The sequence below is a fragment of the Cajanus cajan genome, chromosome 2 (genome assembly GCF_000230855.2).
Source record: "Cajanus cajan strain Asha chromosome 2, NIPB_CcT2T_4, whole genome shotgun sequence".
NCBI classification, from domain to species: Eukaryota; Viridiplantae; Streptophyta; class Magnoliopsida; order Fabales; family Fabaceae; genus Cajanus; species Cajanus cajan.
The window spans coordinates 74,837,387-74,855,272 of record NC_138518.1 but is presented as its reverse complement, the minus strand read 5'-3'; the positions used below and the strand labels follow the sequence as shown (position 1 = coordinate 74,855,272).

The 17,886-nt window shown below is 28.0% G+C and overlaps 4 protein-coding genes across 5 annotated transcripts; 3 read left to right on the top strand and 1 right to left on the bottom strand.

Annotated features, from left to right (window-relative positions):
• The first annotated feature begins 4,446 nt into the window (after window positions 1-4,446).
• On the top strand, window positions 4,447-6,280 carry LOC109799644 (putative caffeoyl-CoA O-methyltransferase At4g26220). Its single transcript, XM_020360245.3, is given in 6 exon segments — window positions 4,447-4,666; window positions 4,755-4,812; window positions 4,815-4,833; window positions 5,176-5,320; window positions 5,406-5,537; window positions 5,792-6,280. Coding segments are annotated over 6 exon segments (717 nt in total). The 5' UTR covers window positions 4,447-4,594; the 3' UTR covers window positions 6,083-6,280.
• A 3,685-nt stretch (window positions 6,281-9,965) lies between these two features.
• Window positions 9,966-11,542, top strand: LOC109799418 (putative caffeoyl-CoA O-methyltransferase At4g26220). 2 transcript variants are annotated; one of them, XM_020359973.3, is made up of 6 exons: window positions 9,966-10,126; window positions 10,215-10,294; window positions 10,513-10,657; window positions 10,735-10,866; window positions 10,956-11,211; window positions 11,453-11,542. In XM_020359973.3, the coding sequence occupies exons 1-6, from the start codon at window positions 10,055-10,057 to the stop codon at window positions 11,464-11,466; spliced, it is 699 nt and encodes a 232-aa protein (XP_020215562.1). In that variant the 5' UTR covers window positions 9,966-10,054; the 3' UTR covers window positions 11,467-11,542. The 2 variants fall into 2 exon arrangements, with proteins under 2 accessions (XP_020215562.1, XP_020215561.1); XM_020359972.3 differs by having other exon boundaries at window positions 10,956-11,530.
• Window positions 11,543-11,689: 147 nt separating this feature from the next.
• Window positions 11,690-12,928, bottom strand: LOC109799419 (small ribosomal subunit protein uS8my). The gene is made up of 3 exons (XM_020359974.3): window positions 12,762-12,928; window positions 12,197-12,357; window positions 11,690-12,081 (listed from the first exon to the last, which is right to left on the bottom strand). The coding sequence occupies exons 1-3, from the start codon at window positions 12,889-12,891 to the stop codon at window positions 11,983-11,985; spliced, it is 390 nt and encodes a 129-aa protein (XP_020215563.1). The 5' UTR covers window positions 12,892-12,928; the 3' UTR covers window positions 11,690-11,982.
• A 47-nt stretch (window positions 12,929-12,975) lies between these two features.
• LOC109799417 (F-box/RNI-like superfamily protein) lies at window positions 12,976-15,682 on the top strand. Its single transcript, XM_020359971.3, has 2 exons — window positions 12,976-13,558; window positions 14,200-15,682. Exons 1-2 carry the CDS (start codon window positions 13,105-13,107, stop codon window positions 15,096-15,098), a joined length of 1,353 nt encoding a protein of 450 aa, XP_020215560.1. The 5' UTR covers window positions 12,976-13,104; the 3' UTR covers window positions 15,099-15,682.
• The last annotated feature ends 2,204 nt before the right edge of the window (window positions 15,683-17,886 follow it).

Genomic DNA, 17,886 nt, shown 5'->3' with positions numbered 1-17,886 from the left:
ACATATTAAATGTGAATAAAACAAATATATCAAAAAGGAATAATTTGGATAAAAGTATTTTAATCATTATTAAATTTCTGCAATATTATAAAATATAAACTGCTACTAAAATAATTAAAAAAATATATGAAAACAAATATTATAAAATAAATTATTAATCATTATTAGAAATCTATAATATTATAAAATAAACTACTACTAAAAATAATTTTAAAAAATACCAAAATAAATAGTAAAATTTGAATAAAAATATTTTAATAATTACTAATCATTATTAGATTTTCACAATATTATAAAAGATAAACTACTACTGAAAATAAGTAAAAAAAATATATTAAAACAAATATTATAAAATAAATTACTCATCATTGTTCAATTTCTGCAATACTATAAAATAAATTGATACAAAAAATAATTAAAAAATAAATATACTAAAATAAAAGGTAAAATTTGGATAAAAATATTTTAACAATTACTAATCATTATTATATTTTCATAATATTATAAAAAAATTCGCTACTGAAAATAATAATAATAAAAAAAATCAAACTAAAAAGTAAAATTTGGATAAAAACATTTCATAATTACTAATTATTAGTATATTTTTGCAATATTATAAAATAAACTGGAAAGAATTAAAAAATAAATATATCAAAATAAAAGGTAAAATTTAGATAAAAAGAACTATAATAATTATTAGATATTCACAAAATCCAATAGTTATATCAAATTTTTCTCACAACCATATGTAACAATTTTAAGAGTTCCATCGAATAGCGAATTAAAAACCTTAGTTATTGATAGTAAAAATAAAGATTTTAAGGTGGAATAAGAATTTTAGTTATTGATAATGAAGATGAAGATTTAAATAAGGTGTACTCAATCAGTACTAAGACATACAATTTATTTTGGAATTATTGTACATAAGTTCATATAACTGATTTAGATTTGTACGAGTGTTTAATTAACTTTTACATAATCATTTTCATGTGTAATTATTTCTTCTATAAACTTGATATATCCTATATTATCTAGTTTTCGTTGTTAATAGTGTTAATTTCACAAAGTGTATGCACTGTGACGGGTCGTTACATTTTTAATTATATAATCAATTAAATATAAAATCATCAAACTTATGTTACCAAAATAAATCCAACTTACCAAAATAAACCATGCATTTCACGGATATCAAATCTAATATTAATAAATTTAAAATGGTAGAATGAAATTAAGGAAAATTAATGTAGTTTTTTTAATGCTATTAAATATTAATGTATTTTTTTTTGTAAATATATAAATAAATATAATTTTTGATATAATATTAATTATTTGTATCTATTTATTAATTATATAGATAATTTATTTTATGTTTTATTTCTAAATTAAAACTATGTTTATATTATAAAATAAATTATTTTACTATTGTTTTAATTTTATTTTATCTTTTAAAATATCGTGATTCACAATAATATTATATGGTAATTATTTTTTGAAAACAAGATCTATTCAATTAATAGTATAGTTCATAATTTTTCCTTAATAATGTAACTATATATATAATAATTTATTGGACTATTTTCTCATTTTAATAACTACTTTCAAATTACTCTCTTTACTATTTTTTTTAATTTAATTTCCATTGTTTTTTTACTTTCTTGTAAATCTCTAATTAATCACTCATTTTATTATCTCTTTCTTTTTTTTAAATAAGTGCCTTTCTCGGCTTGTTTAATATAATACTAATTATTTAAATAAATGCTTTTATTTTTGTATATATATATATATATATATATATCTAAAAAAATCAAATACAAATATACAAATCATATAATTTAACGTGGGTAATGATTTATTGTAGATATTTTGATCTCAAATAAAAATACAAAAATATTTTAAATCACTAAGGTTATAAGTGTCATAATATTAATACTTAATTTACATTTTTTTTTATACAATTTTAATTTGTAAGCAGTATGTAAAAGGTGAACTATATGCTTAGTTTCTAACAAAATTATTATAGTAACTCGAATTAATCTACACGAGACTTTATGCAAGTTATTTACAAAGTTAGGCATTGAATATAAATACCATAACAAATTTATTTTAATGAGACTTCACTCATTACTTTTAGTGATGTGAAACTCCATTTCCACACATCATTTATTTTTGGATACACGGTCATGATTGTCATAATCCTCATTTATTTCCCACCATGGTATATATCAACTATAATTAAGGTTACAATTTACAAATTATTACCACAATTTAACACAGAATTAAACACATTATTTCGTGTTTGATTATCTTTCACAGTTCCATCCTTTCTTACATTTACAGATCAGATTTTCCGCATTTATCAATGTTTACGTCTAACATAATTTTATGTTTGAAAATAAATTTTAAAATCTATATGATCTATTTAAAGCTTGAATTAATTAGAAAGTTTCCTTACAAATCTGATTTATAACAGTCTTTAGTTTTTGGGTATCGTTTTGGGTTTGGCTTGTAAATAACTTTTTACATAGTCTTTAGTTGGGGCTTTTTTACTTGGATGGGGTAATTTTTTTCAAAATTCTAAAAATGGGCTAATTTTCAATTTTTTTTTAAAAAAAATTGGATCAATATTTATTATTAACATTTTCTTTCAAATATATTTTTATTATTTAATTATATGTATTTAATTCTAATTATTTATTAAACATTTTAATAAATATATTTAAATCTTTTTATGTGGATTATGAAAATTAAAAATTAAAAAATTAATGTTGTGTATATAATCATGACTTGAAAATTAAAATTTACGTTCAAGAGTTTTATATTTTAATATAAGTCTTATAAATGACTCCAAAATTTAAATAAATAATAATAATGATTTCGTGATTCAGTTAACGACTTTAGACTTATTTAGAAAAAAAATAAAAATTGTGTTTACAAATCACGACTTCTAATATTTTGTTTTAAAAAAATATAAATTCATAATTCGGGTTTCTATACACGACATGTCGTGTCTCTCGACTTTTGAAAATTTTTAAAAACTTACTCATTTCAGGAATTTTGAGAAAAAATTGGACATCAAGGTTAAAAAGCTGTTTGGTTGGTGGAAAATGAAGAGGAGAATATGAGAGAGATTTTTATTAATTTTTGTAGGAGAAAGAGGAGTAAAATCTTTTCTTATCTAATTTTAGCTATCATTCAATATTTGAGAGATTTAGAAAGAAGAGACATGGATTTAAAATATTTTTAATATAATATTTAAAATATATTTACATGTGTTTTAAACATCTAAATTATAAGGATATAAAGATAAATTAATTTTTAAAATTTATTTCATCTCCCTATAAATTTAACAAGAAAATAACTATTTTTTCTTCCCAACTCTCCACTCAACTAAACAAAAGTTTTAATTCTCTCCTCCCTTCCTTCCATTTGAACCAAATAAACTCTAACTTAAACACATAAGTTTAAATAGACTTTTAATATATATATATATATATATATATATATATATATATATATATATATATATATATGCATTGAAAGTATAAAATAATTTTTCTAGATCATTCAATCATAAATTATCATTTATTGTAATTTATTGACTTTTAGAATAACTATCTTTAAAGAATGTTTGATAAGTGAAAATTTTTTCATACCTAAGAATTATGATTTCTAAGAATTATAAATTTTGAGAATCATGGTTCATAAGAATAATTAAAATCTGTTTGTCCCTAAAAATATTCATACAGGATTCTTGGGAATTAAATATTTTCATGTTTTGTTATAATAATATATTTCTAGGTATGTAACTATTTTTACAAAAATATCTTTTATTAAAATAAATTCATTAAATATATTTATTTATTCAAATCTTATTACAAACATGATGTTAAACTATTTTAAAATGTTGAAAACTTATTTAAAATTATTTAAATACATAAATCAACAAAACAAATAAATAAAAAATGTTACATAATAAATAAGAAGGATAAAAATATATTATTTCATTTCATTCAAATAATAAATAAATAAATAAGTATTAAGAAATATTATTAAATTGTAAAAACAAAACAAACTTTAATAATATTATTAAAATTAATAAAATTAATAAATAATGAGATACAACAAAGAGAAAGAAGAAATTGAGATATGGGAGAAAGAGGCAACAAGAAAGGAAGAAAGAAAGAGAAATAGGAGAGAGAAAGAGAAATATAAGGAGTGAAAAATTTTTTGTTTTAAAAAGAAATATTGTAGTATTTTTATATAAAAAAAACTTTCTCCTATTATTGATTGATTGATTATATAAACTATTTTACATTGAGAATGTATGACTAGTAAATCCTTTAAAAAATGATTATTAATGGTTATATTTTTATATTATTATTATTAGATATAAATTTAGCATGTATAATTTTTATAGATAGATATAATTATATTGCATATAAACAGAGTCGTTACGGTAGTAGTTGATTGAGTTGTTAAAGATTTTTACATAAACGGAAAAGGCCAAGTCCGTTAGTTATTTCTTTTAAAATGGCCCCAACCCAACAGCAGAGCAGAGGCATTGTAAGTGTACAAAAAACAAGAATCTAGAGAAATGGAAGGCTCAACAACAAAGGATAACTTACCCTCTAAACCAATAATACTGCAGAGTCACAACTTAAAAAAGGTTTGTTCTTTATTAAACATTGTTTTGCCATTTTCCTTGGATTCAATTTCATCAAATGTTGTCTAACCCAACAATTTTGCTGTCACAGTATATACTGGAGACCAGCGTTTACCCACGAGAAACTGAGATTCTCAAAGAGCTCAGGAATGCACTGCAAGCCACCCTTGGTGATTACTCTTTCTAGATTAAGAAACATCAATATTATTAACACAAACATGAATACAAATTTTAAAAAGCTTTGGAGAGTCTATTTACTCGAAATTAGTTTTTTTTTTTACACACTTCTAACTTTGTTAGACTTGTTTCTCTATTTGAATATAATTTTAGAAGTGTTTATCAAAAAATATTCTTTATTTTTAGTAAATAAATTCTAAAAAACGCTTATAACTTATATTGAAACAAACTTTAAAAAAAATTATATATAATAAAAGGTCTTGCTTCATAAACTAGATTGCCAAATCTAATGAGGAAACTTATTTAATTTGTTTAATAACTTTTTAATTCACTAGGAGCCATGTGGCCGCTGAACCCGATTCGGGTCAGTTAATAGCCATGCTCTTGAAGCTGTTGAATGCTAAAAAGACAATTGAAGTGGGAGTTTTTACGGGATACTCTCTTCTCCTCACAGCACTCACCATTCCTCATGATGGAAAGGTTTGCATCTTTTGTTGTTGTTTGGTACACTTAATATGTTGGTTTTATATATGTTATTACCAACTTTATTGTATGCGTGGTGAAGATTATAGCCGTGGATCCAGACAGAAAAGCTTATGAGATAGGACTACCATTCATTAAAAAGGCTGGTGTAGAGCACAAAATCGACTTCAAAGAATCTCCAGGTTTACTCGTTCTTGATAAACTCATAGAAGATGTGAGCATGCACCATTCTTTGTTACTAACGTTACACTGGCAATTTTATATTTTTTCACATTTCTCCTTAGTAAGGTAACATTATCATATTGAAAAATTTTAAGAAGTCATTACAAAATCTAATAAGTCTCACTTTATTTAATGACCATATATATATGTTTAGAGAATTAATTTGTTAGTATTTCTCTTATGATGTTAGCACACAAGAGGATCCTAAGATTTGTTCTACTTATTGACATTTCAAGCCTGTTGCAGGCATGGAACAAGGAAAGTTTTGACTTTGCCTTCGTTGATGCTGATAAAGATAACTATTGGAATTACCACGAGAGGCTTCTTAAACTGGTAAAGGTTGGTGGGTTAATTCTCTATGATAACACTCTTTGGAGTGGAACTGTTGCATGGCCTGAAGAGGATGTTCCACGTCACATGAGAAAATACTGGCAGGCTGCTTTGGCTTTCAACCAAAAACTTGCAGATGATTCTCGTCTTGAAATCTCAGCCGTTTCAATTGGTGATGGGCTCACTATCTGCAGGCGTACTCGTTGAACATCATTTCCCATTGTTGTTTTATGAAATTGGATAATTTTATATGTTCAAGAATAAACATTATTCTTAATAATTTATGGGAGAATATCAAACGTTTGTAACAGTTATTCTGTTGTAGGACCTCCATTGCCAATGATAATTAAAATAAAAATTGATGATTGCGGTATTTTGATTGATTTTGCTATGGATACAACATCGTAAGAAAAGAGAGTTATATGAAGTGTTCACAACCACACTATTAAATTTTAGTCTCAATTTGTCTAATTATGGGAATACCAGTGATATAGAGAGTTATTTTTTATTTGTGTCTTTTAATTTACAAGAACTTTCTCTATTCCCTTTTCTTTCTAATTTGGAGAGAAACGGTTTACGTGGGATCTACTTAATTATTTTTTCCCTTTATACTTTATTATTATTAAATAAATAGAAATTACTTATTTTATTTTCTTTAAAAAAATTTAAAGAAACCGGCCATAGTGTATGAGCGAAATTTGTGTTAATTTTCATGTTGAATATAAAGCTATTTTCACGTATTTATAATCAAGTAATTATATCATTATTTTTTTTAAATTTTTTCTTAGAAACGTGCTTTTTAAATAAAATAAGTACTTTTTTATGTGTGTTTTTTTAAACTTATTTTTTTAAATAAGTAATTTTATTTTTTCTTTTTTTTTTTATAAAAAGAACTCCTATCTATTTCTTAAATAATTACTTTTTTATAAAAATATTTTTTTAAAATATTTCTTTTTAAGTTTAAATAAATAGATCTAAGCACTATAAGAATGATATCTTTTTAAAGTCAATTTACTTATTTAACTAAAATTTAAATTTATTAAAAAAATGTTGTGACTGATTAGTTACATCTAAAGAGGCTAATCACCAAATCTCATTTATGCGTGTTCTAACCCTATGTTTGGGAGGTGGGAGCAGATGGATTTGAGAGAAAGGGAGTGGATTAAAATTTAGAAAGGATTTAATAAAAATATTTTTGTTTAGTAGAATTAATTTATGAAAAATTATGTAGAAATTTATGTGAGTCCTATAAGTTACAAAAATATCCTTTATAAAAAAAGGAATTATCGTGAAATTGAGATTGTTTGAATAAAATGATAAATATAACTTTATAATATCAGACATCATATTCTAATATATTACCAATATAATGAAATATGTAAGTAGAACACAATTGTACAAAGTATCATGAGTAATTATATTAAAATACATTATTAATGTACTATATTATGCACAAAAATAGAAACACAATATGTAATATAAATGCATAATTGGTTATGCCAACAAATATGATCGATTATTCTGCTATATTACATTAAAAAAATAATCTCACTTCAATATAATGGGAAGGATAAAATTGTAATTACATTTTTTTACATAAAAATCTATTTATATAATATTTTTTTTCATCTAATTTTACTTTATCAAATAATTATAAATTAAATTTCCCTCATTTAACTCTATTTTTTACCTATTTCCTATCAAATAAATTTTCAAATATTCTCTTCCTTTTCTTTTAATTCCTTCCCTCCTGCAAGCAGAGCATAAGGCTACTAAAAGCCTTTGTCACTTGAATAATTTGGCATTTCTCAATTCAAAATAATTATTATATGTATTTACTTTTTCTTCTATTTATTTATTTATTTATTTTTTATCTCATTATCTATCACTTTTATATATATTTTTTTTTTATTTTTTTATGTTCACTATTCGTATGTTTAGTTGTGAAAAAAGAATGTAAGAAAAAAATAAAATGAAAAATGAAAAAAAAATTAAGAAAAAGAAAAATAGAAATATTTATCTCTAACATACTGATTGTTGAGAATATAAAGAGGTTAAAATACTTTTTTAATCTACTTATTTTACCTTTTAGTCTCTGTAATTTAAATAGATATTTTTATTCTTTATATTTATCTTAATTAATCTTTTTTAGTCCATAATCCTTATAATTTAGGATATATCATTTTAGTTCCTATACCTGACTTTTTTAATCCCTTTTAGTATTTATTGTTATTTTTTTTTTTGTAATATCATCTCTCTCGTGTTGATGTGATGGTGATCTTTAATTTTGTAAGGGTAACAAAAATGTGTCTCAACAATGAGTGTCTAAATGAGGGTAAAAAAGAAGTACAAATAGTCAATTAACCTAATTTTGACTACTTAGCAAATTAAATTCGACATCAAACACATAAAATTGAGTCAATAAATATGTTATGTCAACATAAAAGAGACAATGTTAAAAAAAAAATTAACAGAAATTAAAAGGATTAAAAATTATAAGTATAAAGAATAAAAAGTCATACATTAAACTATGGGAACTAAAAAGAGATAAGTATACGAACTAAAAATTTTATTTTAAATTATTAAGATTAAATGATAAAATAAGTAAAATAAGGCTAAAAAAATATTTTAACCATATAAAAAAGGAGAGAAATAAGGAGAGGGAACAAGTGATATTCTGAGCTTGTTTAAACAATGTTTTAAAATTCAATCAATTATTGTACCAATGAATACACTAATTTAAAATTTAATGATAATTAATTTGTTATCTAATTGATATTAATAAAAGAATTATGATAATTAAATAATATTAAATAGATATAATATCATAATTGTATGATAATAAAAATAAATATAAAAAAATATTTTATAAATTTTTAACATTTAAGTACATAAATGTCTTAAAAAAAATACATGTAAAAGTGTAAATTAAATATAATATAATGTTTAAATTTAAATGTTAACAAAATAGACTTTTTTTTTTAATATATCAAAATTTTTTTATCCAAATAACTCACCTCCATTTTTATTTACCCATTTTGCAGCCCAAGTGAGGAAAAATGGGGGTGGGTTGAATATTTTTTAAACAGTAGCAGTTGAAACAGGATTTCTACACCAATTTTGAATTGATTTTAGATTAATTTGCATTGTTATTTAAGGGATGGATAACGAGGCTAATTATAGTATGAATAATTAAGCCGGCCTATTAAGTTGGATTTTAAAAATAATGTATTTAAGCATTAAATTGGAAAGGAGATTATGAAATTTTAATAGGGCCGCACAATTGAATGATTTATCTTCCTTCCCCCAACAACCGTGAAAGGGGACCAAGGTTCGGCCGAATATTGTAATTTACAAATTAAATTTACAAATTAAATTTACCACTATTTGCCCTTCCTTCCGGTTCTTGAATGCTGCTTTACAACCAAAACTTTACATTATGCTATGTACATTATCAATTAAACCAAAAACTGCGTTATTTTATTTTTATTATTATTACTAGTAAGTAAAAGAGAAGGTTTTCAGAGATGATTGTAGTAAAAAAAAAATATTAAATTTTTTTATTTTGGTAATTGAAAAAAAATTAAAAAAATATATTAAGATTAGAGTGAGTTTGTGGCCATTTCAAGCTTTTAATCAAGGTTAAATTATACTTTGTATTTCTTTATTTTTTTAATTTTAATTCAATTTTATTATTTTTAAATGATTCAAATTAATCTTTTATTTTTTTTTAAATGTTCAATATTAAATTTTCATTCAAATTGACATTAACAATGTTAATGAAATTTGATGAAAAAAAATAATATTTAATGTTGTTTGAAAATTAAATAATTAAATTGAATCATTTAAAATATTCAATTTAATTACATTATTTTTAAAATGCTTAATTTGATTATCTAATTTTAAAAATAAATGTTTAATTTTGTTCTTTCACCTAACTTCAAGTATGTCTCGTTAATATTTTTTAATATGCTATTCTAATAATCTATACACACAAAAATAAGGGTGAGATCCCCCTCCCCCCTCTTCCAATTATAACGCATGCACACACTCCTTAAGTGTTTTTTTGAAGAGGTGAAAGAATGGAGGTTGCAACGTGCAACCCCCTCTAGACACTTCTTTTAAAATGGCCCGAACAGGAGAGGCATTGTAAGCGAAAGAAAACAAGAATCGAGACAAATGGAAGGTTTAACAACAAAGGATAAATTAATCCCTAATTCAGCAATACTGCAGAGTGAGAACTTGACAAAGGTGCGTTGTTTATTCAACATTATTTTGGCATTTTCCTTGGATTCAATTTCATAAATTGAAGTTTAACCCAACAATTTTGTTGTGACAGTATATACTGGAGACCAGCGTTTACCCACGAGAGGCAGAGACTCTCAAAGAGTTAAGGAATGCCACTGCAAGCCACTCTAGGTGATTATTCTTTCTAGCTTATTATGAATCATGAATCATCAACATTATTATTATTAACACGAACATGGACCCAGTCTAACACAAAGTGTCTACGTTAAGTAGACTTGTTTCATAAACTAGATTACCTTCTTTTTTTTTTTTTTTTTGCTGAATGTAAACTAGATTACCTAATCTAACATTACTAGGAAACTTTGTTTAACAACATTTTCATTCTTCAGGGGCTTCATGGGCGTTGCACCTGATGCAGGCCAGCTAATGGCCTTGCTATTGAAGCTGTTGAATGCTAAAAAGACAATTGAAGTGGGAGTTTTTACTGGATACTCTCTTCTACTCACAGCACTCGCAATTTCTCTTGATGGAAAGGTTTGCATTTTTCTGTTGTTTGGCACATTTAATATGTTTGTTTTATGTTAGCAACTCTATTGTCTGTTGTGGTGAAGATTATAGCCATAGATCCAGACAAAAAAGCTTATGAGATAGGACTACCATTCATTAAAAAGGCTGGTGTAGAACACAAGATCGACTTCAAAGAGTCTCCAGCTTTACCTGTTCTTGATAAACTCTTAGAAGATGTGAGCATGCACGATTCTGTATTACTTTCATGTTACTAAAATAACAATGTCATTTCATATTATAAGGAAAAAGTTAAACTTTAATGCAGCCTTCGAATAGGGAATCTTTTGACTTTGCCTTCGTTGATGCTGATAAAGATAACTATTGGAATTACCACGAGCGACTTCTTAAACTGGTAAAGATTGGTGGGATAATCATCTATGATAACACTCTTTGGGGAGGAACTGTTGCATTGCCCGAAGAGGATGTTCCAACACCCAAAAGAAGATTCAGGAAGGCTACACTGGATTTCAACAAAGCAATTGCAGATGATTCTCGCGTTGAAATTTCTGCTGTTTCAATAGGTGATGGCTTCACTATCTGCAGGCGTACTCCTTGAACATCATCTGCCAATGTTGTATTATGGTTGAATTAACTAATGTACTATGTTTTCGGTTTAGTGGGTGGGGCTTGCTATAATTACGTACTAGGAACTTTGTTGTGGGGTAAATTAAAGTGAATTAATGTATTTTGTTGCGGTATTTATTAGGTACTTAGTATGAATGATGTGTACTAGAATTTGACTTGCCTCATCATGATCTGCAGGGCATATGGTGTGACTCTGATGTAAAACTGGGAGCGTTGCTATTTACTATTAATAAATAAAACAAAACGTTGTGTTGTGGCCTGTCTATAATGGAATGTTTTGCTTCAGTGTAAGATGCGTTATTCTTACAGATGTTTGGTAACGCGGAAATTAGTTTAAGGTGAATACCCAAATTAGTCCATAAAAACAACATCGTTCATGTATTAGAAGTAAACAGAAACCAGTGCGCAGAATGGTTGAATTAACTAAAGGACTACACGAGTGCAACTTCGAATTAGAAACAGATTATGATGTACAAAGTACGGGAGCACAATATCCATTCATGTTAACAAAAACGGGACTAATTCCACAAAGCATCAACTCTAATCTACCATACTCATCATGCATGAGCTGCTATGTTATAACCTTCATACAGGAGAAAAGCATTCTGTCTTCACATAAAACATAAAACATAAAACATTCTTTGAATGTTTGTCTGGAAACATAGATGAACATAATACCTGGTCAAAATAGCAGACAAATGATCATTCTAGTGAAAGAAACCAAGAACCTGGCCACCTACATTCTTTTTAATCGCCTCTTCATGATCCAAAATACCATCAGGAGTTGTAATCACAACATAACCCCACTGCACGCACAGAGAAAGAACTGCATAATTATCCTTTTCCTTTTGTTCTTGAAACACAAATTATAACAACTAGCATTCCTATAACATGAACACGGAACATTAAGCATTAACCAACCTGATGCGTTGGAAGAGTCTTTAATCTGTAGGCTTCAATATCCCTTGCCTTGAGGTCTTTTCGGAAAGTAAGGGCCTTGCAATCATTAATCCTACCTTGCAGTTCAACCGTGATCCTCCCCACTCTATGCGGATCATAGACTTGAAAGTCCCTGATATAACCTATCAGAAGCATATGCCAAATTACTTACACCAACAGTAGCATTGTAGTAGTAATAGTGATTATCACAAGTTCACAATGACAGAATTTTAGTTAGGTTTATGGCCTTTCATTTCCATCCAACTAGGCAAGCAGATATTTCACATACAGAAAGCCATACATACTCAGAAGTCAGAACATACTCCCCAAATGGAAAATAACAATAACAGTAATCATGGACTTGTATGAATAAATATCTACATAAACATTTATAAGAGAAACAATGGGAGCAAACAGTAATGGAAGAAGTCCTCCAAAGTCCAAAGACAAAAATCCAGCAGAGAGAGAAAATCACAGAAGAAACATTTTGCTAGTTAATTAAAAAGGGGATTCATATGATTTCAGTGATGCCCAGATTTGAAATTACCATGGTGTTTCATGATGCGGAGAAAGGAAGACATGAGAGTGGAGATTGGCTTGAGATCCACCGTAGCTTTCCCTCTCCTCTCAGCATTCACCATACTCCTCAACGCATCATTCAGTATCCTCCTCCCCATCTCTCCCAAACCCTCTCCCTCTCTCTCTAGGGTTTTCGAAACATAATGGATTATTAATTTCAAACACAAGGGCATATTCGACATTTCAGCCACGTCAAACGAAAACGTGAAATAATTTTAGTTAGTTATCCACACACACATAACAAAACACAATTTCACAAACGATAAAAAAAAAGAAAAGAAAAACTCCTCTCTCTCTGTTTATGGTGAACGATGGAGGAGCTACCAGGTCCCGTGGTGGTGGAGATCCTGAGTCGTTTAACGGACTCAAGGGATCTGGCGCGGTGCAGGGTGGCATCGAAGAGCCTAAACGCGGTGTCGTACGAGGTGCCGTGGCTGAACATGGTGTGTTCCATGTCGCGGTACCTCAAGTCTCGTTCGCCGGAGACGAAGCACCTCGTGACGCCCTTCAAGACCGTGTTCGCGGACCTGGTGCGCCGCTCCAACAACCTCGAATCGGTGTCGGTCGGCGTGGACCGCGCCCTCGGCGGCGTGTCCTTCGACGACGTGGAGGACGAGTCCGATGATCTCTACCTCACCGACTTCAACTTCATCAGAGGCTGGCTCCCCTCCGTTTCCCACGCTCTCAAGTCCTTCTCCATCTCCGATTTCTGGGTCCAATCTTGTTGGCGCCGATCCGAAGCCTTGTCCCTCATCTCTTCCACGTGTCAGTTTCTCATTTCTCAATTTCCCTTCCTCCATTTTTTTTCTTCCCCTACGCGACTAAATATTTTGTTGTGTTTCAATAGGAATTAGAGTTTCCCATTTTTAATACGTGATTTGTGTGTTTTGTTGAATTATAATTAGAATTTGAGTTTCACATCTTTAATTCGAAGTTTGTTTTAAAGATTAGCTTAGTTTAGAAGGAAACTTCAATTCTGATCAATCAAAGAATAATAGGACTAAAAGAACCTGATGGTGTGTTTGGAATGTAGGATGGAAAGTGAAGAAATAGAAGAAAAGATAATTTGAATTTTTGTTTTTTAAAAGCAATGCATATCAAAAATGTCATAGAAAATTATATGTAGAAATTACAATCACGGATCATAATAAGAACACAAGACTTCGAGCATACTAATTCAACCCATAAGCAGGCCGGCCTTAATGATTATAAAAAAAATTAAGCAAATTTGAATAGGAGGGAAAGAGGAAAGATTTTTTTTTTTTTAGAAGTCAATATTGTTCTCCTTTTTCTTATTACTTTCTCTTCAATCAAGCAAAAAAATATGCATTGTGTTCCTGTATATTTTCTCTTCTTCCTTCTAAACATGCCATATGGAAATGTGTGTATGTCTTTTACTTCTGCAGGTCATAATCTTGTGAAATTGGTTGTGAGGAACGCTTGGTTATCCGTGGATGGTTTGTGTTTGATGCCAACGTTGAGATATTTGACCCTTGAATTTGTGAGACTGGATGATGAGGATCTGAGCAGGATCAATGCTTGTTTCCCTAATTTGACACAACTCAATCTTATTGGGGTTGGTGGACTTAAGGAGCCTAAGATTAATCTCTTGCACCTCACCACTTGTCATTGGTCTGTCTCAAATGCTCCACTTTCTTTGATTATATCTGCTCCTTGCCTAGTTGATTTTAATCTCAAATGCATTAAACCTAGGCTGGTTGTCCTTGAAGCCCCTTCCTTGTCCAATTTTAATCTCTCCCTTGAGAACACTGATGATCTCAGGTTGAAAAATTGTGCTAACATACAATGCCTTCAGCTTAGTGTAGAATGCCCATCTCTTGGTTTTTTGTGTCATGTGTTTCGCCATTGCAATACAGTGAAGAGACTTACCTTGGATTTGGTGGGAAGAATGGAAAATGTTGATGTGGCAGAGTTTGGGCTTGATACTCTGTTGAATTGTTTCCCGAACACAACATATCTTAATTTAGGTCCTGGAGCTTGGCATGTGATGGAGAATTCTTTCAGCCGAGGAGGTTTGGAAGATGGGATAGGGATGAAGATGATAAAAGAACTTGTTGCACATCTGGTGGTCCATGAAATGGGGGTTACTCTTGAATTTATTTTCTCTGTTTTGGATAAATGCACCAAATTGTCTGATGTTTCACTACTCATCCACCGTGATGTTGATTCATATGGTGCTGGCAGCCTGATCTCTGCGTGCAGAAGCAAATTTCCAAGAGTTAGATGGAGATGGGGAATATGGAAAGAAGGAATAAAGGATACTTGGGTCTCTGATGGCATCTAGTTTGGAGACTGCTTTCTTGTCTATGAAAGGGAGAGTCATATGTTGATTCATATGTTTCTCGTCTATGTTTATTCATATATTGTATCATAGGTTTACGAATAGACTATTGGTGTTAGGACATTGGTAGATTTTAAATAGTTTTTGTTGATGCAACTCCAAGAAGTATAAGCATACAGCACAAAATATTGATAAAAATACTTCCCAAATGTATTGGCAAACTATAGAAAGTCGGAAGAAACTATGAGGGTCTGAAAGGGGAGTATGGGCTATGAGGCATGGGTATTAAGAAATTTTTTTTTAAACTGCGTTGGCTAAGTGGATGCAATTGTGGATATGTGCATGAACTGTGGATCAGCATTACAAAATATCATGATAATAGAATGTCTGGAAGAAGCAATATTGTGGGTAGTTTTTTTTTTTTTTTGTATATATCTGTAGGCTTGTTGATTGTTGTATTTCTTTGTATATATTTTTGTCCTGCTCATTTCTTTTGAGCATATGTATAATCTTGCATTATTCATCCTTGTTGTTTCATTACTTGTATATTTGGAGTTCTGTTAAAATGTAAATCTTTATTTTATGAAGCAGACGGTTTTTTGGGAAAAAACACGATCACATAATTATTGCCTCATTCGTTGAACAGAATGAAATTATAAATTACAAAATGTTTCAGCCAATTTTTTCATAGGTGGATGGACAAAGGGCGATACCAATACCAACCCTTGAAGCACAAAGCACTGTCTTCGGTCATACCAACCTTTTGCTCGGAAGTCATTTAGCTGCACTCTATGTAATCAATAGTTCTATACATCTTGCTTACAGATTTGGATATTTTCCCTTAATGATATAAACTTGTTTCATGTTTGCATTATCTACAATTTTAGGGAACTTGCTACTGAATCCCAACTGCCTTGTTTCCCTTAATCATATAAGAGAAATGATCACATTTTTTGACATTCCCTTTTAAACACATTCTCAATTATCAGTTGAAATTTATTGGAGATGATAATTTTTTTGTTATGCGGTCCCCTTTATATTCAATAATTCTCTTAATAATAAAATGTGTTAGAAATTTTATTATTATCACTCCTCTTATTGCTATATGTATGGACAATAAGAAGAACCAGAATGTAAATAGTTTTCTAGACATTTTCTGTTGGCTCTTATTATCCTTTAAATAGTTTTTTGTATAAAAGCTTTTATAAGATCCAAAGAGACTCGATCCTTTGGTATTGGTAATAAATAATTGTTTCCGTTACAATTAGTGACCATTGATTACCATGAAAAAACTAAGTGGTTACGTCTTTTGATTAAAAAAAAAATATATCCTTTATTCTAGAATACTTCTAGTTATTGCTTGTCTGGGGTGTTAAAGGTGGGTGGAAGTGGGTTTTACTTTTTTCATTCCTGTCCTATAAAAGGCGGGATTAGAGTTTTAGCCCCTGTTTGCTTCCACTGATTTACTGTACATGATGAAGGAAAGGCGAGGATGAAACGTGTTTGTTTCCAGCGAAATACGAAGAAAGAAAAGCGAAGAAAAACGGGAGAGGCGTACGGAGGCTTCTTCGATAAACCGTGAAGAAAAGCGAAGAAAGCCACGTTGGCAAGGATTGAAAGACGTAAAAACTCTTCTGAAAATTACGTGCATAATCGATTATGTTGGCACATAATCGATTATGTGCCACGCATAATCGATTATGCAAGGCACATAATCGATTATGTGCCAACATAATCGATTATGCATGGCACATAATCGATTATGTGTCATACATAATCGATTATGTGCCATTTTTTTCGCTTCCAGGCTTTCCCAGAACGGGCCGTTCCAAAACTGGAACGGGCCGTTCCCAAACCGGAACGTGCCGTTCCAGAATATTAAATTAGCTTAAAAACTCTAGTTGAGAACGAGCCGTTCCACTTTCTTAAAAATGCAACATGTTAAAATTTTCTTAATTTTTTAATTGGTAAAAATTAACTTCTAAAATTAACAAATATATCTTCATTTCATTCTAATTTATGTTAATAATTTATCAAATTTTTAATTTATTAATTAACTTTCAAAAAATTTATTATACATTTTTTTATATTAAGAAAATTCTATTATTTAAATATTGACATCAAAAAGTGAAAATAAAATAAAATAAAATAAAATAATGTATGCTTATAAAATTGAAATAATAACACTTTCATAAATATTAATAAAATAATGTTAAAAATATAATTATCATAATATATTTTGTTATTATTATTTATTATTATAAATATTATTATTATTATTATTATCATTATTATTAATATTATTATTATTAATATTAATATTATTAATATTATTATTATTTATTATAATTAGTAGTATTATTATTTATTATGATTCTTATTATTTTTCTAATATTTATTATTATTATTATCATTATTTATTATTTTCTTAATAAATTATACCTATTAATATAATTTTATTGTAATTATTATTATTTACAATAAATAATATTATACTCATTTTTAATTTAAGAGTAAAAGTGTAAATCACGTATTCATCTATTAAATTTTTAATTTCTATCTCATTAAATTTAAAGCAAATATTTAAATTAAATTATTTTTAAATTAAGATTTTATATTTATTTTTTTAGTTAAATTTTTTATATTTATCTTTTAATTATAATAATTATAAACTTTTTTTAACCTAAGGGCAAAATAGTAATCTTATAAAATTATCAATTAAAAAATTTATTTTTATCTATCACTTCAATCAATTCACTCACAAACTTTCACAAACTTTCTCTACACTTTC

Bases quoted from the DNA above. Each gene is read 5' to 3' on its own strand.
- LOC109799419 (XM_020359974.3), bottom strand. From the start codon at position 12,891: ATGGGGAGGAGGATACTGAATGATGCGTTGAGGAGTATGGTGAATGCT. The intron at 12,358-12,761 runs GTAATTTCAAAT...TGCTTCTGATAG, and splicing joins CCGCATCATGAAACACCATG to GTTATATCAGGGACTTTCAA. The intron at 12,082-12,196 runs GTTGGTTAATGC...CTGTGCGTGCAG, and splicing joins AGACTCTTCCAACGCATCAG to TGGGGTTATGTTGTGATTAC.
- LOC109799418 (XM_020359972.3), top strand. From the start codon at position 10,055: ATGGAAGGTTTAACAACAAAGGATAAATTAATCCCTAATTCAGCAATA. The intron at 10,295-10,512 runs GTGATTATTCTT...TTCATTCTTCAG, and splicing joins GCCACTGCAAGCCACTCTAG to GGGCTTCATGGGCGTTGCAC. The intron at 10,658-10,734 runs GTTTGCATTTTT...GTTGTGGTGAAG, and splicing joins CAATTTCTCTTGATGGAAAG to ATTATAGCCATAGATCCAGA.
- LOC109799417 (XM_020359971.3), top strand. From the start codon at position 13,105: ATGGAGGAGCTACCAGGTCCCGTGGTGGTGGAGATCCTGAGTCGTTTA. The intron at 13,559-14,199 runs GTCAGTTTCTCA...TTACTTCTGCAG, and splicing joins GTCCCTCATCTCTTCCACGT to GTCATAATCTTGTGAAATTG.